General features: G+C 36.4%; 1 protein-coding gene across 6 annotated transcripts in view; it reads left to right on the top strand.

The window, feature by feature from the left end:
* Window positions 1-22,506, top strand: part of SLC6A11 (solute carrier family 6 member 11) — a 156,208-nt gene that overhangs the window by 19,236 nt on the left and 114,466 nt on the right. For all 6 annotated transcript variants that reach the window (XR_014571752.1, XM_083796547.1, XM_083796551.1 and 3 more), the window contains one exon: window positions 3,384-3,516. Coding sequence is in view for 5 of the 6 variants with exons in the window: in XM_083796547.1 (XP_083652673.1) it covers window positions 3,384-3,516 (133 nt within the window). In the remaining variant the exon portion in view is untranslated. The remainder of the gene's footprint in view (window positions 1-3,383; window positions 3,517-22,506) is intronic.

Genomic DNA, 22,506 nt, shown 5'->3' with positions numbered 1-22,506 from the left:
ATGTAGCCAAGATTTGATTGTCAGTTTTAAATGCCGTTGTGACCAACCATCAGCTTTTCTGGCACGTAACAGGAAATACAAAGAATTCTGAACTTCAGTTAAGTCCTATTATTCCACTTACATTTATCTTTTATTTATTCAAGTCTATCAACTTCTGTCATTTCTTTGTGTTATGTGTGGAAAGGAAAGGAAAGCTATTCCTTCAATAACAGTTACTCAAGTTATGTATGTGTAGAAAGACATAGCGAAGCCTTCAAACATGTAATGTGTCTTTGAGTGTGATACACATTACGAATACACTGTGGATTAAATTCAAAAAAAAAAAAAAAGAGACCTTAATTTTCCATTTACAGGCACTATATCCTATGTAGATTTTGTTTTTAAATCAGTGGTAGCAAAACCTTACTCGGCTTTGACTTCACCTTCGAGTTCCAAGTTAACCCTAATGCAGACGAAGTTTATTTCCTCAGCACTGTGTTCAAGATGTTGAAATGCCACCAGTCTCCTGGCTTCTTTCCCGGGCTACTGGCAGTTCATGAAATTGAACTGCTGTGTATAAGAAACAGAAAAACAAAAACAAACTCAAGACCCACAAGAAGTCTTTTCAAACTCTAATCATTTTCTGTTTTAACATATTTTTGACATATAACAATACTTGATGATTTCTATCTTCAGATCTCTGTGCAAGCCAAATAATTTTTACAGCAAAATTTCACGCAGTCTTAAGTTGTTGGCAGCAAACTCACACAGTATACTCAAAGTTACTATGGTTAAAATGGTGCATAATAAGCAGTGATCTTAAATTCTGTAGTAATTCAAATGGTTACCCCCAGCTACATCATTGTTTGTACCTTGCAGCTACAGTGGTTCTCTAGGTTCTTGGGCTTTTTTTTTTCTTCTAGTGAAAATAAGTCTTCAGACTCTATCTGAAGAGTTCAGGTTTTTGAACTGAACAGCACTTTTTGAAGTGTTGTTAAGGACAGACATGCATGTTTCCTACTGGAAAGCATGCAGAATTTGAAAAGCAAAATTACAGAGACATTTACTGGATGTGTTTTGTTTTTTAATAGTAAGTTTTATAATATATTGTATATATGTTATACATATATATATAGTATATATGCTTTTTTACAGTATGTCTGGCATGCACCTCTGCTAAATGACATGGCCAATGAGATCCTAATATCTCCTGGGGGATATGCCAGATTTGACAACTAAAAAGTTTTATCATAAGGAAATATCTGGAAGTCATCCCTTAATTTAGGTTTCTGATTCTCAATAATTTAGTTATGTAATTCAGCTTAGTTATCTCCCATGGCTTCCATGTAACTGTCAAGCTTGTGTAGTTACCCAAGTGGGGCACTTTTGGCTCATAAAAATTACTATTTTTCATTTTGAGTTGTAATATCACTTGATAATTCAGAATATAAAATCCCTAGGATTTTGCAGGTTGTCTGGGGATCCCACTATCTCCTTTTACAGGACCACATAGTTTATATCAGGGATTTCTTAGGGTGACGCTGAGGCCCTCTAATAAAACTGATTCTGCTTATAATGACCATGAGGTACTTGCAACCTCTTCCCATCACAATCTGGTTAATTTATACTGTGCACATAAATTACCCCTTCTTTCTGCTCTGCTTTATCAAGTACTGTCACAAGTGATGAAACGCTGGTGCAGGCCTTCACAGATGTGGCTGTTCCTGGGCATCTTACTATAGAACTTCTTATTTATTTACGTATTTTTTAATGCCTGTAATTCTAAACTGCAGAGTATCACTTTTAATGTCATTTTACAGTTCTTTATCTACATTAAGATCTGAGGAGAATAAGGTAGTTCAAGGGTCTTGTAATGTTTAGAGATGAGGAAGACAACTGTGCTATTTCTTTTTCTCCTGTCTGGGTGATTTATTCAAGGTTGTGGCAGTTTTTAGATAGAAGCTGGGCTGCTGAGGAACAAGAAGCTGTGATCAACTCTGTCATCTCTGACCACTGAATATATCAGCCTCACTTCTTGAATTCAGGGGAGAATCATGCATTTTTTAAAATGCTCCCCCTTTTTGATTAATTTATGTTGAATAATAAAAGAATAAGGGCAGATACAAGGGTGTCCACAGTCAGGCTGAACTGTGGTTTTGTGAGACGAATTTCAAGTTCTGAATGCCTCCTGCTTTCAAAATCTGCCGCTGCTGCTGTTTCTGCCAGTTTCAGCAGGAGAGCTAAGGCCCTGGCACTAAGGAGAGCTGTGTTGTGCCTGCTGAGGAAATCACTGCTACCCTCTGAGCAAGACTTTCTCTTCATTGGATGTATTCTTTGGCTGCATTATATGTTATAGTTTAATTGTATGTTCTGGACTTGTTGCTGCTTTCTTTCTAAGGGAAACATTAAACCTTTGTTCTGCATGAACAGAGAAAGGACAAAGTGATTTAAAGTACTTTTGTATATTTAAATACTCATTACTGTGCTAACAGTTCAGGTTGATTGGCACCATGTGTCTTTCTTAAATGGGAGCAGCAGGTCTAATTGTTTAGAGGCCATTAATTTGCCATTTACTTTCTATGCCACTCTTTTCAAAAGAATCCAGCCAGGGTTTTTGGATGGGTAGGGTAGGTGTCTCTGCTGTTTGAGACTTCTCACAGAACATTCAGGAAAGACTGAGCATTTACTTTCTGTAGACAGCTTCCAGAAAACGGTTGCTTTAAAACATTCTCTTCTTAAGTCTTCACTGAGACTTGTGTTTGTAATACATAGTTGCTTTTTAGTGTGTGAAACATTCTAGCCATGAGATAGATAGATGTTAATAACATTTATTTATTAAGATGTTGTTAAGCCACTAGAGAAGAACAGCATAATGGTTCAAGTGACCAGCTGCTGGAATGGATTACTTTGAGAACTGGTTGTGGATTATGGTGTTAGTCTAATTCATGAAAATAAATGTTACAAGGTAAAAGTAAAGGTTAAAACTCAAATATATATTACTGGAAAAACAGTAAAACTGAAAAAACATTTACTCTTGAAGTGTTTTGTTTTGGGCTTATGTATATCTGTTGATTCAGAGCACTTAGGTTTTTTTTTTTATTTTTGTCTCTGACTTTCACTTTGTACAAAAGCTTTCCATGCTGAATCTATTTTTAAATCTTGTTGATTTTTGTCACTGACCTGGGAAAATCAATCATTTGTTTTTAGCCTGATGTAAAACCCACTGAAAATATTCCACTACTTTCTCTTCTGTGTCTTTTCTCTTAGCCTGATGCATACTCACTAGTTAGTAACCAGGAGTCTCCTTCATTGAAGAAGACTTGGTTTTAGCTCAGTGTTTTATATGTAGTACTATTTTGCTCCAGTATTATCCTTTTTTTTTTTTTTTCTTCCCCTTTTGGTAGACGCAGGGTGCTAGCTATATCTGATGGGATTGAACATATTGGGAATCTTCGCTGGGAACTTGCCCTGTGCCTCCTCGCTGCTTGGACTATCTGCTATTTTTGCATTTGGAAAGGAACAAAGTCAACTGGAAAGGTAGGGTTAAAATTCTGTACATCAGCTGAATTATGACTCTACTGCTCTAAACCTGTGTGTTGTCATTTACATGTGTTTAAATCATAATTGTAGGATTTTAAATGAATCTTGCATTGCTGTAAGTATCTGTACTTGGGAGTACATAGAGTGCAATACTAAGTAGCTAAGAATCAGTCCTACTTTTTATTGTTTTGTTCCCCTTGGTTTTAATGATTTTCATTTTCACTAACTCTGTTACATGAGGCTGTTTTTTGTTGTTGATGATGTTGTTTTAGTAGCTGTATTGTTATTAACTTAGCAGACTCCTCTAGAGGCCATTCCTTGAACTATGGAATCAAGAATGTGTTGTGTTGATTTCTGTGCACAAGGTATAAAATTTTGAATTTGTCCCTAAACTCAAAGGAGTTGAAACTCTCAGTGACGCAAGCAAATTACACAGATAAACTGAGAGCATTCAGAAACATAAGGAAGCTACAATAATGCAGATGTAAACAAGTTCAAATGGATCACCAAAAGCAGAAATAATGGAAAATGACAACAACAAAACAGACATGAAGATAGCCATATTAGGAAAAAATAATAAATAAAAATCCAGTATTCTTGTAAGTTGTTGAGTGAATGAATACTGGATACCTAACAGAGCGACTCTACTTCACAGCCTAAGGAAGTCATGGGACTTCTGTCGGTATTTACCAACTCTGTCAGTCAATCTGGTAGTGCATTTTTCATCTAAGTATTTGCACACATGGATTTATGCAGCCCTACTTTTATCAAGTCACTGCTTGAAAGATGCTGAGAGAGGCTGTCTAGAGATACATACAAGAACAAATAGTTTAGAGGAAAGAGGAAAAAAAATGAAGACAAAAATATAGAGAAGCAAAGGTGAGATAAGGGAATGACAAAATAAATGTCCATATGTCTTTGAAGTATGCACTCAAGGGAGATACAAAAGTGGTGTAGAGCTACAACTGATGGCAAAGAAATGAAGCTGAGCAAAACTATTTTTTTTTTCTGTCAGAAAGAATATCTGAAGATGGAGATCTATTCTACCATAGAATAATCTTGTCCCAAGGGTGGAGGAAAAACATGTATTGTGAATACACATGTGCAAGAATGCAAGTTTGTGCAAAACTGCATAGAATACTTAAGAAAAATAGCATTGGCAGAAATAATTTGCTAATAGGAAGAGTCTCTATTGATCTCAGTGGGGACATATTTTATGTTTCTGCATTTCTGTGATTTACATTCAGATTTTTATAATTCTCCATATACATGTTATATGAGATTCCTTCAGCTTATACCACTTCCTCAGAAAAAGGTCTCTCATTTGAAAGTAATTAAAGTGAATCTGACCTTTTTTTCCTGATAGCTTAACTAAATTCACAGCTTACTAGTAAGTGGAACACATTTATTTTATTATATTTCGGTTTCATTTTGATAACTGCCTTTCTGATGAGTTTAGGCAAAGCATCCTGAGATAGAGAAGTGTCTTGCCCACTTTGAATGGGATGATAAGATTTTCAGGTACACAGAAATAACTAGCAGTCTTCCAAAAGAAATGGAAAGAAAATGAAATCAGTGCTCAGTACTCAGCTGCATTGGTCTCAAGGGGTCCTGTAAGAAGTAGGCTTATCACATATTTACACTACTTGGATTGGTTTATCATGAGCAGCACTTCTGTCTCCAAAATCATAAGTAAGTCAACTAACTGGTAGATTCATGTGTTCCTCACACTGAGGAAGACCACATTGTGCTCTTCAGCAATTTGCCTATGCAGAGGATCTGTTGCTTCCTGAGGAACATTTAGTAAGGTTCTTGCATAGCCCATGTTGATCCTTTCTTTTTCCATTTCTGCTCCTGTAATTAGTAAGGAGAACCTTTTACCTGATGAATGTGTGATATTACAACTGATTGCAGTGATACTTTTTTTTTTCTTACTTAGATTCCCTTTTCAGATTTGTTTCAGAATTTTAATGTTTTGCCTCTTATTACAGCCAAGGTCACTGGAAACTGTGCCATCTCATTGCCTCTTGAGACCATCTAAGCACAGAGATAGCAGTCAAATATGGATGCAAGAAAAGATTAAAATGCTCAGAAAGAGAGATGGCAAAGCAGTCTTCTGAGCTACAGTTTCTATTTCTGATAAAATGGTGTTTTAAAAATTCATATTTAAGCACATTTAAACATAGTCTTTCACACTAGTTTGAATTTATTATGTGCTTATTTCTAGGAAACATTTAAGATTTTCTTCTAGATTTTTGTTATAATAAAAAATTTTTTTAGGCTAGGCTGCTAAATTTCCTATAGACTTGAGTTGAATTGAATGATTTCAATGAAATAAAACTAAGAAAATTTCTATTTTGACTTAAAGTTTTATTACTTTTGGAAATGTTTTCGGAGAAACAGAATAGCTGGAGAGAAAGAGGATAGGGGAAAAAGAAACAGAAAATGGAGGAGGAGAGAGAGAGAAAGATGTACTGTCTTCATCCAACTGTGTTCTGTGAAATATTCAAGAGCTTAGTTTACTCCTTCCTCTTTTTACTCTGCATCCAAATGCATGGTGGGGAAAAAAAAATCCAAGCATTAAAAGCTGTCATCGAATAAAACCATCATTCTGCCAACTATCACTAACACAGAATTCATCTCCTCAGATTATGAATATTTAACTTTTTAAGATACTAAAAGTATTAAATCTAACATAAAGCTTAACTCCAAATGAAGTGCTTGTAACACTGTTGATGAGGTGTTTCAGCCTTTTACCTTTACAGTTCTTGAAACTCATCCCTTTTGCGTAATGTATATACCTATATAATAACTAAGTCTTCCTAATTTTTGATCTTCATAACACATTCATGAAAGTAGCAATGAAGAGGAAACCAGTTCTTTTTTGGATCTTGACTATCCATTTGTTAATTTAACTAAATGTCATTGTGCTTTAAACTTTGAGAAAGGGACATCAGAAATTCCTAATATATTCTTCATATAATCCTTACTGAAGGAAGTAATCCTAATCTTTTTTTTTTTTTTTAATGGGAGTACAACAGTTTTATCAGATTGTGGTCATTCCTTTGAGCTCATAGTGACTTCTAATTTGTAGCAAGATCTGCACAATTTCTGTTGAAGTCAGGAGGCTGGTAGACTAAGTCATATAAAGGTACTCTCTTATTTGTCTATTCCTTTTCTGTTCAAGAATTGCTTGCTTTTTGAATGCATCAACCTATCCCTGTTTGGAGCTGATACTGTTTTGGAACCCCTTCAGGTACACAGATTTATAGTGTCACAACATTGTACAGATTGGAAAGGACCTTGGGAAGACTTTTGTCCAACCTCTTGGTCAAAGCAGGATCAAAACTGAATTCAGACCAGTTTGCTTAGTGCTTTGTCTAGCTGCATCTTAAACATCTCCAACACCAGATATTTCACATTTCGTGGCAACCTGTTTCAATATTTAATTGTCCTTATGACATTAATCATGTATTAATTACTACTTTCCTACATGCAGTGTTCATTCCAATCTTTGTTACTGAATTATATATTTCTTTGCTTAGCTTGTTATATTTCTATCATCCACTCCTGATTAAAATACATTTTTTATCACTTGTGTTAGTAATGGACTTGAGTACCAGCAGTTTTTCTTGCATAGAGAATAACTTGAAAAGATTTCTATACTAATCCAAAAACCTATCTTGTTTTCTTCTTGAGTCTTTCTTTCCTAGTCAGCATTACTAGCCTATTCATGAACGGGAGTGGCAGCTAATCAGCACATAGTATGTCACCCAGCCATGGAACAACTTATTAACCTTGCTTATGTCTTTATAATACCTTTGCATGAAATGCTTCTGTTCTCTGTGCTATATAAAAGAGCACTACTTCTGCCCACTGATGATTAAAGGTTGAATCAGAAGGGTTAAAATGCAACCTTCAGTCTTACTGTCATTTTCAAGTATTAGAACATTTTACTACACCTGCTGCTTTGCATTTTTAAGTATGTTACCTGATGTTTGAAAGCAAACCACAAAGAGAAAAGCAAAACTCGGTGTAAAAAGGAAACAACTAAACTAATGAGTAATAGATTTTGATTCAAAGGCTGGCTTAGACAGTAAGTATTCAATGTGTAATAAATGTGATAAGCTGCCCTTGTTCATATTGAACTATATTTATGTTTCTGGGAAAATCATGTCAAGACCCTTTCAGTCTTACTGCAAAAAGTTGTGTTTAATGAATGAACAATGTAAAATCTTCTGAATACTTCGATGGGTCTGCCAAAGGGTAATATCACAGATAAACATTACTAAAAAGACAGTTTTGTTTTGCAAAATATATGTAATGTTACAAGTATGATTGCCATAAGAATTTGTACCCCGCCATTTTTTTCTTTGCTTTTGACTTGCTACTGGTTATTTTTATATAGAGCCTACACAACAAAAACAGCAATAGAATGCATTATTAAAGTATGATTTGATTACAGAAAGCAAACAACTGAAAAGCCTATGTTGCTTACAAAATAGTAAACTATATTCAGATTTACAATTCACTCCAGTTTGTGTACTGAAATCCTCCATAAATCACACCAATAAGTGTGATTGCTTCCTATAGCATATGGCTGATATAATTTGTCTGGGCAATACCAACTAAAAAAAAAAAGTGGATAGCTGAAGGAAAATTGCTTTTGGTCTGGGAAACATCATTTAACTAAAAAAATAAAATAGTCTACTGTAGGGCAGGTTTCATCGTTTTATCTGAGTCAACATGCAGTCAGCATTTTCCGATAGGAGGAGTTAAAATGAGAATATTGTTGCATACCTTCAAGATTTTGGAGTTATTTAGTATTTGTCATACTGCTTGTATGACCACTGAGATCAAGACTCGTGTATTTTAGTCTTCCTGAATGAATCCACATTATTATGATTATTATAAAGAACCTACTTCTGTTATTCATCTGTAGTCAAACCCCAAAAGAAAATTCTTCTGTATAATTTTGTACTTCACTTTAATCCTTAGCCTGTAAGTGTTAAGAAAACTTTCTCATAGACCTTCAGGATCATCTGGAAGAAAGATAAATCTCATAAGAAACTGTTCTTCATTTTTTTTTCAGAACTAATTCATGTATTACAGAGACAGGATTTAATAATCACTGAATATTATTTTCTCTGATTCTAGCTTCTGGATTTTTTGATCCCTTCCTATCCTTTGTGTTGAGTTCCCTGAAGTTCAACGTCATCCTGATTTTAGAGTGTGTAGAGTTTATGCTGTTTTTCCACTTGTTATACCTTAAAATTACAACATAAGGGGAGACTAATGAAAACAGAAGCTGATGCAGAAAGTTAAGGCCAGGGATGTTGTCCTGAGTTAGCATAAGGACTTGCAGAAAGGATCAAGTCTTTCATAGGTATCAAGTGTCTTCAAAATAATCTAGAGGGGTAGACATGGAGCTACAAGGCTGAGTGTCCTGGAAAAAGCTGTGGTTGGTGCTCTAAAACGAATTTGCTTGTTTTTTGTTGTTGTTTGTTTGTTTTTATCATAATCAACTTTTAATGTCTTGTACACCATCTCATCAAGCTTTGACTTGAAAACATGTTAGAAGATATTTTTATGGTTCTGTTTATAACTTTCACTCTTCAGGTACTCCATTAACCATAGCACAGAAAGCATGGCTGAAGGGTATGGCTGTGCTCACACATCTAAGTGCTATGTAAGAATAAGCACTGATATAGATACCCTCTCTGCATAAACATGAGTTGTCTAAGATGCTTGATTAAATAGTACTGCAAGTCAAAACCTGAAATAATAGAATAATGATTACACAGCATCTCCTCATGAAACATTTATGTCTTTTGTCTTAATTTATCATTGGATAGCCTCATATTATCCATTACATCTCTAAAAAGGATACTGTTTGGTTAATAAAATCATCTGCAATTCATCATTGCAAATGATTAGACATTCCTTTAGAAGCTTTTCTGATGATGGAGTTATCACATATTAACATAAAAGTATGAGGCATTCTGAATTTTCTTAATTGCGATTTCTGTTATTCATTCAAATATTTCATGATCTACCATGATATCCTTGGAAAAGTTATAAACGCTTAGCAAAGCCAAAAACGTTCTTTTCCTAAGGGAACAGCAATACTGTTTTACCTACCACAGGTAAGCAGTATATTGGGTTGAATGCATGTAAGCAATGACATAATTTATTTTACTCTTAGGCTATTGTTTTCTTTCTGTTTCCTGTGTAAGTGCATTGTCTATTAACCTGTAAAGTTCTCCACAGTTGTGTTTCTTTTCTTTTTTCTTTTTTTTTTTTTTCTGCTTAATAGTTCTGGTAGAAGTCTGTCTCATTCTAAATAATATGCTAGGCAAACTTGGTTGGATTCCATATAGACCCTCAGATATTTCCTGGCTTGAGTGTTTTACCTAAGCTTTACGTATAAAGTGTATGAGGGTCTTAAGCTGGACTTTGTGAAATTCATTTTGTAACTGCATAGCACTTGTCCTTCACAATGCTGTGCTGTTCCTTACTCCTTAATTATTTCAACTGATTAGTCTGATTTACTGAGTTGGACACAGTGAAGGACCATTTAAGGGTAAATTGTCAAGAAATTATATGAAAGTCTATTTTATGTGTTAAAAGACCAGAGACAGGAGAAAACAGTAATGTGTGGTCAGATTGCCTGGACTGTCTTGACATAGACCTATCAACAAAAACAGGAAAATGCTTTTGTATGTAGTTTTGATATTATTGTTAATCTGTGAAAAGTGATGAACAGGAAGGAATCACTGGAAACTGTAAGATCATTTATAATGAGTACATAAGATGGCCAATGAATTGTGCTAAAATATAACTAACATCTACATTTCAGTAAGGTTTAACTAAAGATGGAGGGAGCTGCCTTTTCACTCTTGTAGTGCTTTTGAAGACCACCTGTCACAGGCTGCAGTTCTGATATGCCTTAATAGTTCCATACAAAGTAGACACCTGGGCTTTTGAGAGTTTATTCTAAAAAATCAAGCTCCTTATTATGCATTGCTAGAAAAAAAAAAAGGCTGCAACTGTACTTAAACATTGGTTACTTTTTTTTTCTCGTTGAGGGGAAAAAAAATTGCGTGAGCAGTTTAAAGCAGAAACCATAAGTTGTCAGGCTGTCTGGCTGAGCATAGTGTCATCTCTCACTGCTCAATGCCACACATTTCTGGCTTACTTCCTTTTTATAGCCTTGCTCCCTCCTCCTCCTCCTGCATTTGCAGTGAAGACTTTTTTTTTCCTTTTTTCTTTTCCAACTTTATGCTAGAAAGGGCCTTGGATTTGGATTCTTGTATTGATCTTCCTCTGTGCTCAGACAGGCTTCAGGCTTCTTCTTGGCTCCTTTGCTTATCTCACATTGTGCAAGCTAGTTTATCATCCCAGAGGGATAGTTTTTTTGGCTTGCACGCAGGTCTATTCTGGATCTGTAGTAAATTTCAGTGCACCGAGTTTGTGTCTAGCTTTGTTGTCTGAAATAGTTTATCACAGAATTGGCAAGCCGGAATAGTGCTCTTATTTTTGTCTCTGGGTGATCCTCTGTTAAGAGAGGACCCAATCCTACATCTGTTTCATGGCAATGCCACTCTGTTGATGACAGAGTGCCTTCTAATTTATGGTTATGCAAAAAGAACTGGTGTATAGAACTTAATCAAGGAAAATAATTGAAAAGCGTACATTTTTCTGTAGGAGATGTGGGCAGAGAGACATAACTCTGTCAAGACTACTGCATGAAAGAGAGAGAGAAACGGAACCAAAGGGAGGCTTACAAGAAAACTGGAGAGGGTCTCTTTACAAGGCAGTGCAAGCGACAGGACAAGGGGCAATGGGTTTAAACTGAGAGTAGATTTAGGTTAGACATTAGGAAGAAATTCTTTACCCAGAGGGTGGTAAGGCACTGAAACAGGCTGCCTATCGAGACTGTGGATGCCGCATCCTTGGAAGCGCCTAAGGCCGGGGCTAGCCTGGATGGTGCTTTGGGCAACCTGGTATGGTGGGAGGTGACCCAGCCCATGTCAGGGGGTTGGGACTGAATGGGTTTTAAGGTCTCTTCCAACCGAAGCTATTCTGTGAAGTCGCTATGAATTGTTCTATGTAAATCCTAGAATTAGGATGTTCTTTTCCTGTGAGCTGATTATCAGCAAGACACTGTAAGGAATCTGGTGTGCTGTAAGACCCAAAATTCAGACATGGATTTTTCATACCTTTTACCCATCATTTTTTCCTACCCTCCCATCAGGAGTTAAGCCTTGCTTGCCAGCAGTTAAGACTCAGTCAGTAGTCCCAAAGAAAATTTATTTCTCAATAGCAGGCTATATAAAGACCTTAATAGATTCAATGAGGCAGAAAGAAAGAGTAAAAGGACAGAAGGAGAAAGATGTATGGAAGGAAAAGAAAAAAAAAAAAGAACTGGGGCCCATTGTAGGAGCTCAGGAAAAGGAACTAGGCAGCAATGATTGTATCTCCTGAAGTGTCTTTTGTTTTAGCCTAAAGTAATAGCAAAGAATACTCCTTCACGGCAAGGCTTTAACACTCTGTCCAAGACTGATCTCTGTATTCAAAGAGGGAAAGTAGAACATTCATGAGATGCATGCAGAGTTCCTGCTATCCGCCTCCTCTGTGTGAGGTTTTAGAACAGCTACTGACATTTTTTTTTTTCACTCTTCTGTGCACTGAGCATTTAAGGACACCTCAGTTTTGTTAGTAAAGAAGATTTTTGTGCTTCTCTGAGAATGGTTTTCGCAAACTTCTGTCTGGCAACTGGGAAAAGTACCAAATAGTAAACCTAAATAAGAATTGCATCTGTGTCATTTCATACCTTACCCAGTTGCACCTTAACAGTGGAGGTCCATTTTTATAGGAATCTTTACTTAGTCTGGATCTGAGCCCTGGTCCACAGCCCAAGCAAGTCAAAAGTCTGTTTCAGGGCACTGAAGGACAACTCAGGGCACATGCACGTGTGAGAACTTTGGGGTAGAGAAATCACTTGATTTGTGAAGCTAACATATGGAAAAAAGTGGTGGGGAGAGGGAGAGGGCAGCCTTGATATTTTCAGTGGTGATGCAGTGAAATTTGCTGAAAAAGTTAAGGTGAAGCCAAAAGGCACAGATTAATGCTGAGGCATCTCTATAGGAGAAATTGATTGGCTAAAGGTAACAGATGGGTCTGCTCTTTCCATGAGGTTACTGGGCACTTTTAACCCATTATCAAAAATAGATACATTGACTCAATTAAAAAAAAAAAAAAAAATCTTTAGAAATGCTGTAGTTTGGTCATTTCTCCATTGTTTGACTGTTCCATACATGACTTCTTTGTATTTCTCTATTTACAGAGGAAACCTGCTCCACATAACAGTTCTCTTATCCCTTACCAAAAGAAATCAGCAAACAATACATATACATAAGTCAAACAGGAGCTAAACTATAAGTTGTTCTGTGTACTCCGGTCATTGTTGATATGACTGTAAGGGCTAAAACTTCATTCTTTCAGATGCATGACACTGCTTATATCTGTGCTTTTGAACTGTTCAGTTTATGAAAATATGTTTTACAAAGGTAGCTGTACGGTCAACTCTGCCCTAGTGTCCTTATGTGCATGCTGGAATCCATTTTGTTGGATCTTGATTTACATATTTGAAATATTACTTGTACCTTTTCTTCACAAGAACATACAAGAATAACTCCTTGGTCTTGCAATAAAATATGGAAGCATGAGAGCTGGTGTACACTTATAGCACTGTCCGTCTTAGTGATGCTTCAGTTTTGTATTTCTTCAGCTGAAGTAGAATTGATATAATGCCCTATTCTCACACAGATATTTTGTCCTCAGCTAGCGGTGGTCTGTATAGCTTCAAGATTGTCCCATTCCTAGCAAATTACAAAGCAGTTTGTAGGTATCCATCTCCATGGCACTACATGTAAAGGTTAGTATTATATCAAATTCCTGTCAGCAGGAAGGCAGTCTCTAGTTTCTGCAGTCAGTACAGGTCAGATTTTTAGCTTTATCTACAATGTAAAGATGTCTTTGTAGTAGAAGTCTTGTTTACAAGGCAGCTCTTGAGAGATTTACAACTTTAATTCTGTATACCACCTCGGTGTCAACTAACATGGATTGAATCCAAACTCCTTCTTAACAATGGGAAAGCTTAATGAAATGAATTGCTACACTAGCAACAAAGGCAGCTTCAGGCAGCTGCTGGTGGCTGCTGAAACACATCCCAGAGAAATGAGTTGGCTGAAATGCACCTGCTATTCATTTTATCTTTAAAAAAACAACAACAACAAAAAAAACCACCACATATCATCCTGCTTGATTGTGTCATATGTAGAAAGCATAAGGCACTGCTATAGCAGTGTGACATAAAGAATTAACTGTAGTAAATTTTTTTTGAGTTATTTCCTGCTGTTAGAAAATGTGTTTGGTGCTATCTGTGATAACTGATAGCAGTTCAGTATTTTTTTTTTTGCAGTTTAGTCTGTATGTCGCTTGTTCCTGGAGTGCCTTACTGAGGATGGAAATTGTGCCACGTTTCAGATGAGCACAGTGAAATGCCTCTGTTCCCTGGAGAGCTTGCATTTACCTTACCTAACGGTCAGTCAGAGGTCTCTGCTGAACTGAAGGCATAAAGGGAGAGCAGAGAGATCAAACCATTTGCCTAAGATAGAAAAATAAATTGGTAGCAGAAACATAATCTGAAGTCTAGGCCAATGTCTTTATTGTGTGATTCCTCTCATTTTCCAGTGTGTCGGATCAGCTCTTAGACTGTGAAGCTCAGCAGAATTAAATTGCAGCACACTGTGTCAGATCAGTGCTCCAAAAGTGGGCCTCGAGGTGATTTAAGGGCTAGATTTAGAGTCTGCAGTAGTAGGGAAGTAATGGTGTAGTAAGCCTTGAGGTACAATATAGATGGGACTAACCACATTGTAATAAAAGTAGTAGTCATAGAGAGTGGAAATGTGGAGAATTGGAGTTCTGGAGGATAAGAATACTTGTTTAAGTGGTAAAGCTATTTATTATACAGCTGTTACAATTATTATACTTAATACACATAGCATTGCAAATATTTTAGGGTGAATACATTTCTCAGCAGTCACCATGGTGATAAGGACCAGTATTCCTCAGTGGATGATAGGAAATTGTCTGTCATCCTGTGGCTAGACAAACACACCATTTTCAATAAGAAACAATGAGCACTGTATTATCCTGTAAGCATCCTGAACCTCCCAATACACAAATATTTTGTGATTACAAAAATTATGAAAAGAAAGAAGAGAGATGAATGCTATGTATTTTTGCCTGCTTTTTTTTTCTTCTCACTTTTGCCAGTATTTACTGCACAGTAAATGCATAATGCAGTGGTACTTTCAGAAAGCACTGTGCAGAATTGACTGATAAATCATTTAGAGATGGCCACTAGTAAAACTACTTGAGTGTTTGAAGGATTGACTACATGATAAAAAAAAGGCTCATGTGTGACTAGCTTTGGTGCAACATTTCAGAGAATTTCCTAATTCCAATAGTATAGTTTCATAGTTTTAATATTTGCAATTATTTACAAACTTTTAAGGTAGGCATACATTTATTTGATGACTTCTCAGATGATGGCTACAGTGCCTGATTCTCTTCTTAACTACTTCCAAGTTGAGGCCTTTGTGCAGGTAGTATGTTCAGATTAAAATATTTGTCTTTACTAGCTGGCATCTTCTACCTTTTATGTCAAGCTGAAGCAGGACAAGTTCTAGAGGGGAAGTCTCACCTATTAATCCTTTTGGTAGCACTGGATGATGTTATATCCACTTTCCAGATTGTATGCAGTCTTCTTTTTTCGTTAGTGGTTGTGTGTGTATTTTATTTATTTTTTTCCCCAGTGCAGGTTGTCACAAATTTTTGTGGGACAAGAAAATCATCTCCTGTCCTGTTCTGACCTTTGCAACTTTATCTGCTTCACAGGCTAAACATTTTCAGAACGTGTCAGAACCTACTGACTAGAGACTTCAGTGAGAACTGCACAGGCATGTCTAAAATAGCTGAGAAATCAAATCCGCATAGTGCATTATTAGTCCCTCATTTCTGTCTGTCTAAACTTGGTAACAAAATTGGTAATTCAGGTGCAAGTAAGGGATAATTCTGACCCATTGTAAATTCTTTTCATAGAAATGGAATTGTCTTATATCAAGAATTGTCAGAAACCGAGATCATATTAAAAGATATTTAAGCAAAAATCCGGTTTCTGTATTTCTAACTAAAATCTAATAATTAATAGGGCTGGTGTATAAGGGCAGACTGGATGACATTCAGAAGTCTGAAAATCCTGGAAGGTTCTGAAAAGGAACAGCTTTGATTTATAAAAGCTTGAACTTTTTAAAGACCTTTACAAAATGAAAAATAAAAACAACCTCAGTAGATTAATTAGTCCTAATTTATATTTAAAATTCTTCCTGATTGATTTCTAAAGTTGACTTTTACTTGATTAAATAGCAGTCTTTGATTTTGAGATATTTGTGGCTCTGCAAATTCCCTACTTGATGGGAGCTGTACATAAACACTTTTGCTTGCAGTAATGAGCTTAGTGAAGATGCTTAAAGTTTGCTTTCTCAATATCAGTCTTCCTCTCCCTGCACACCACTATCAGGCAGGTCTTCCTCTTTGTGCACGAGGTTGTTAGCAAAAGTAATATACAAATATTATTCTTCTACATGTTCACAGTCACAGTAAACTGGTACTTCATTTGCCATTCAAGTTTTATGATCTCCCATTTGTGGCTGAGATAAAATACTCCTTAAATAAAATAAAAGACAGGATACTTGCACTGATGTCTCTGAGACCATATCTGTGACCATTTATATTTGGTTTCTCTTGGCAGTCTAACAAATGAATGCTTTGGGGTAGCAATATCTGTTAAAGTAAAAAATAAAAAATATTTGCACTAGACAGTATTAAAAATAATAAATATAAGGTCTGTAGGCACCCTCAAAGTGACAAGTTTAAAGAGCAATTTCAGAAGAAATAAGACATATCTTGATTTCATAGATCCTGGCAATCTGGAGAAGGAGAAAAAGAAAAACAAACAGCTGTTGTAATTAATTGGGAAATAATTTGAAGTAACATGTTTAGGAAACTTGATGCTGCTTAAGGAATATTTATGGAGAGAAACAGCTCATTATCTAAGTGAATTGTTCACTTCAGTGGGAATGTGAGCTGCTGCAGTCCATTGCTATTTTCTGTCTTTGGTACTTCTTCATTGCTTTCCAGTGTTCGCTGCAATCCTGGATTGGCCTGGTAGAGGCTCAGAGCACGAGGGTCGCACTTAGTCAAAACTTTCAGCACCCTATCCCCCTTTTGGAATTTCTGAGTACAGTTATTTAGTTTTTTTGGGGCACAGAATATATTGTTGAAATGGAATTTGGGAAGTGCTGGAAGGTTCATAAAGTCAGACCCAATTTAAAGAGTAATTCATGCTGAAAAGAAATAGGAAAAAAAACATTTTCACCCTTTTTTTTTAACTTTCAAATGGTGCTTAGGAATAATAACTTTGGCTTGTTAAGAGCTTTTTTTTCAATCAAGAGGGATCTTCCACCTATTCAGTAAAAAGTATATTAAAACAAAATGCAAAGTGGAATGGTATAGATTTTTTTTTTATCGTCTCAATATGAACTTCAGAGTTTTCATTTAATTGTAAAGAAAACTGTTTCAGCTTGACTCTAACACAATTATTTATTCATTGCCTTCACCACCACCTGTCTAAAAACAAGGACTTGCATAGCTTTGCTAGATAGGGATTTTTCAATGTCTCAGCCATTAAACTTAGTGTGATGAGGCATTAGAAGTATATATCCCTTGCTGGTGTTACTGGGTCATGATGAATCTTATGCTTCCTGTAATTACTGTGCATTTATCGAGGTTCTTCTGTACCTTTATGAAGCATCCCTTCTGGCACCCTGTTTTCTAGTGCACCATGGGTACCTAGTGAGTTTTTCCACTTTGAAATTTTTCTCAGTTCTCAAATCCAGCTAAATTTTCTTGTGTGTTGGTTTTTGAATTTTTGTCTACTCCGAGTGAAACTGTCTCCACTCACACATGATTCATTGGTAGCTTAGAAGAAATTCTGCATTTTGTAAGCAAACATCTTGCAAAGCAAACAAGGATGGTTCACAAGATTATTCTAGAGCAAATTTCCCTCTGTGGATCAGCAAATGACACAGCAGATGATGCTGAATAAATCTACAAAACACATAGAGAAAAGACAAATCAGCCATTTTGCTTCTTCTATCTCCTCCCCCATCCCCAATCATGCACCTTACAAATCCACCCATATGACATTTTATCGGGTTTTTGGTTTAGTTTCTTTTCTGCATATGAAATTTTAGCTTAAAAACGTAGGCATATCTATAAAATATATTTTCTCCCTTTTGACATACTGTTACAAAAACTTGTGAATCAGCTGTCATTCTTTTACACCACTTTTCTTGTAAATCCAATTAATGTTGAAAATACCTCTTTTCAGTTGTGATTTGTGTATCCATAGATGCTATAGTGTCATATCAGCAAAAGGCTCTTTTTCAAGCAATGCTGTATGGGAAAATTCAGAGTATACTACGGTGGTTGTAAAAAGAAAATCTCATAGTGTTATCATGTGCTTTTAATATCTAAGAAGTTAATATTTGCAAAACTGAAAAATTTCTAGTGGAGCAGGATGGCTGGGTTAACTGTGGCATATAGGCATTTTTAATGTCGACTAAATTCATGCCCACGTAGGTAAGACTTGGGCCTTTTCACAAAGGTGCTAGAGTTGCCAGACAGTGGTAAGATAATTATTTTTCTATATTTTTACTGATATGTCCTTCTGTACCAGCATTGTGAAGCGGGATAAAGATTATTCTTCTCTCTGTCGTTACTCAGGCAGTGAAATTTTGGTTCCCAAATTGTTTCTCTTCACATGGGTGTACTCTGTAGTGTGGGTATAATTTTGTCTTTTATTTTTCCTTTTTAGACAAGCCTTGTATGTCACTGATATCTGAAGATTGGTCAGCAGTCTTCTCTTGACAAAGAAAGTTGGTGTTGTCAGTCTAGTTCTCAGTGTCCACTAAATAAATGAGCTAAATGACTATCCAATAGGTCAAAAACTCCAGACAAAAGCAAAGGATGGGCAGAGCATGGTGTCAGGTCTTATTTTCAATATATACTGAGTTTAGGCAAATTGCCAGCAATTCTTACATTGCTACTACCTGTGTTTATCTTCTAATGGAAAAATAGGGGAATTCAAAGGAAGAGGATTAGCAAGACAGTAAGTTTCTGAAGCATCAAGTAAAATTAAACACTTCTATTCCATTTATAAAATGAAATTGTTTCATTATAAATAAAAAAAAAAAGCATTGCAGCTTGCAGAAAAAACAATTCTTTCATTTTCATCTTTTTAAGATCTGAGATTTGTTATGATGAGGTCTGATCAATACCAGGGTATTTATTTAACATTCTGTCACTGAGAGACTCTTTATTAGGGAATGCAGTGATAGGACAAGGGATAACAGTTTTAACCGAAAAAAGGGTAGATTTACATTAGATGTAAGGGAGAAATTCTTCACTAGAAGGGCAGTGAGGCAGTGGCCCAGACTGCCCAGAGGAGCTGTGGCTGCCCCATCCCTGGCAGTGCCCAAGGCCAGGCTGGATGGGGCTGGGGGCAGCCTGGGCTGGTGGGAGGGGGCCCTGCCTATGACAGGGTGTTGGGACTGGATGGGCTTTGGGGTCCCTTCCAACCCAAGCTTTGCTATGATTCTATGAAAACAGATTCCTGTGTTTGTGTGAAAATCGGATAAAAGCTCTCATGTCCAAACCAGAAATGAGTGAGCTCCATGTATCCCTGTTTAACGTTGACATTAATACTGGATATTGCTTTGTTTATTTTTCCAGCTAGCCTATTGCTGTGGCCAAGGCTGTGTAGGACTTGCAACCATTTGAATGTTGAGTTTCATTGGTATCTCATAGATGTGCTGTTATTTTCTTACTTTGTCAGGGCAGTGATGAAACTTCCTTAACCTTCAAAAGTTATATTTTGTCCATTGAATTCTAGTTCAGTTATGGTTTTACTATGAGCCAAACAAAGGATTAAAGTCCACTGCTTCGTATTTTTGACTTGCTCTGCTAAGAAGCTGCTGTGATGTAGTGTGTGAATACCCGGCAGACATGTTCTGTAGTAGCTGTAGCCTGAGAAACCTGTTTTTAGGCTTCTAGAGTTGTGTGGCTCAGTAAATTGTATGCAGGGCATCTTCCTTATTCTCAACAGATTTATCACGGACTTCTTATGTTTTCTCACAAGCTAAGTCACCTTTGCTTGAACATCTGGAGCATGCTCTTGCCAGAACATTCAGAAAAGCACCTTTTCATTGAAGACAAGAAGTTCAACAGTCCCAGTAGCCAAATTTGTATCCACGCATTTGATTTATGCTTCTAAAGATGTTTAGGTATGAAAAGATGCAAACTGGTAGCTAGTTCATTTCTCAATACCTTCATGGTGCCTTATGCATGAAACCATTGCATAGATACCTACCTATCTTTATAACTAAACTTAAATTGCATCTCAGTCTCTTCAGGTTTTGCTACTTGAAGTGCCAGTACTTTGGTACTGAAAGTTCATGGCAGTCAAGAGTACCGCAATGCTTTTGAACATTTACTTTCAGGTTCCTTGGTCCTAATGCACTTTCAGCTAAGCACCTAAGTCTGCTTATGAACTGTTAGATGTCCCAGTAGGTGCCTCTCTACATAGCTATATATCTAAGTATGTTTGTAAATTTGCCCTTCCATTACATTCTAACAGGAGAACTTGGTAGAAAAACCACCATCCCAGAAATTTTTATTTTGTTTCCAACTGCTTTAACGCTGGCATTGCTCTGTTGAGTTTAAAAAAAGCATTTTGAGCATTGGAATGCAAATTAACATACCAAGCAATTAAAGTCAATTAAAACAGGATGCAGTGTAATTAGAAACAGTTGTGTTCACATTTTATATTCAGAGAGGTCTGATGTGCTGAAAGAAAAGAAAATAATTTTGGAAACTTTTAATGCCTACAGATGTGATGATGATGATGATAATGGCATTTGATTTCTAAAATGCCTCATCCTCCCTCACCTCACGAGCTCTTGAGAAGCATGATAAAATTAGTGCAGTGACAACTAATACACTAGACATAATGGAATTAAACGGCTCAACATACAGGGAGACTCAAACACTACCTACAAGCGATGGCCTTCTCTCCCCTTTCTGAGCACAATATATATGCCCGTTGAAGTCCCAGAGAAACTAGTACCCTTGTGAGCTCTATGAGCATTAACACCAACAATGTCTGTTGGCTCAGGAAGGGTGTGTCTTTCCTACACATGGTTTTTTGGGATCTCTTTCATTGTTTTGGATATCTGTATTAGCATTTTTTTCCGCCAGAAATACTGAGACAGTTTTGCTCTCTATCCTCTTCCTGCATGGTAACCAGAAAGGAAGGAGAGTCCTCATTCTTCTGAAGCTGAGGCACACCCATTCTTATGATCAAAGGTGTTAGAGGTTGTGTTTCTAGTACTTGCAATAATGTTAATAGATGTGGATGGACTGTGGAAGGCATTCTGAAAAGCAAGCAGGAAACTGAAGGGTACCTCTGCAAGCCTGGATGGTTGCTGTGGGATTGCGGACTGTTCAAGGATAGCTTTACCTGACATTTCATAGAGATAAGCAGTTTTAGCTCTTCTTCATGGATGTGAGTGAGGAAATACATCCAAAGGCACCTGGGAAGAAATCTGTTTTTACAAAACTGCAATCTGTTTACTAATGTAAAATGTTTCAAGGCAGTGGCAGGATGTACAAGAGATAGTAGGCTGCAAACTAGTATAGTTAATGAAGCATGATGCAATGAAATGTTATTTTTTTAAAATAAGACATTCAGGTGCGATACCTTCTGTGTCATCAAATGGATATCTCTACTGACTATTCCCATTACAAACAACGATTGATTTGAAAGAGGGAGAAAAATAGCTGTCAAAGAATTAAATATAAAAACATAAAAATTTGTTTCTAGCTACTCTGTCCTCTCCACCCAATACAAGACTCAGATCAGATCCATGTCCATTCCATATTTCTTTTTTACTTCTTAGTAACTCATTATCTGTTTTTATTTGGAACCTCACTGTGGAGATACAACCTCTCTTTGAGACAAGTTCTATTTGTACACAGCTAGGTTTGCTTTTCCACTAACATTCAGTGATAATAGATGGAAACACTGAGATAAAACTATCTATTTTGCACTGTATTGACCTATGAATTAATCAATTCGGGATCTTGCAACCTATAGGATTACAATGGTTGGCTCAATTTCCTAGGAAAATGATGATTTGTATTTTCAAAAGGCTTGAGATACCTGAAAGATATGTAGGTACTTACTTCCTATTCAGGTCAGGAAGAATAAGGTGTCGAAGTATAGTTTGGGCAGCTAGACACATTCAAAGCTCTGCTGTGTGATTTTAACTTCCCCTTTTTCATTTCATATTTGGATATATGTGCACGGCACTGTCTGAAAATCAAAATTCAGTTAATTTGTCACTGAAAATGTGTTTTTCCTATTATGGGTGCATTCTCTGATGTATATTTTTCATTTACATAGGCATGAACCAGTTAATGAACTTCTAAATCTAAAATGCCTGTTTTTGAGAGCTATGCAATTTATATTTTTTTACCATGTTTTCCCCCACATTCCTGCATAATTTTGACTTGTGCAAGGCAGAGATATATAAGAGCATCACTCATTTTAGGATATTCTCTATCTAGTTTGCACAGGTAGAAATAGTTACAGAGGTTAATGGAAAATTAAGTTTAAGGTACAGTACTATTAAAAGGAAACATTTGTAGTGACGTGGAACCTATTAGCTAAACCATTTCCAATTTTGAATAGCTATATATGGCTGTCAGGTATGTGACTGTACAATAGGAGAAATT

The sequence above is a fragment of the Anser anser genome, assembly GCF_964211835.1.
Source record: "Anser anser genome assembly, chromosome: 12".
Lineage (NCBI taxonomy): Eukaryota > Metazoa > Chordata > Aves > Anseriformes > Anatidae > Anser > Anser anser.
This window is presented reverse-complemented; position numbering and strand designations above follow the sequence as displayed.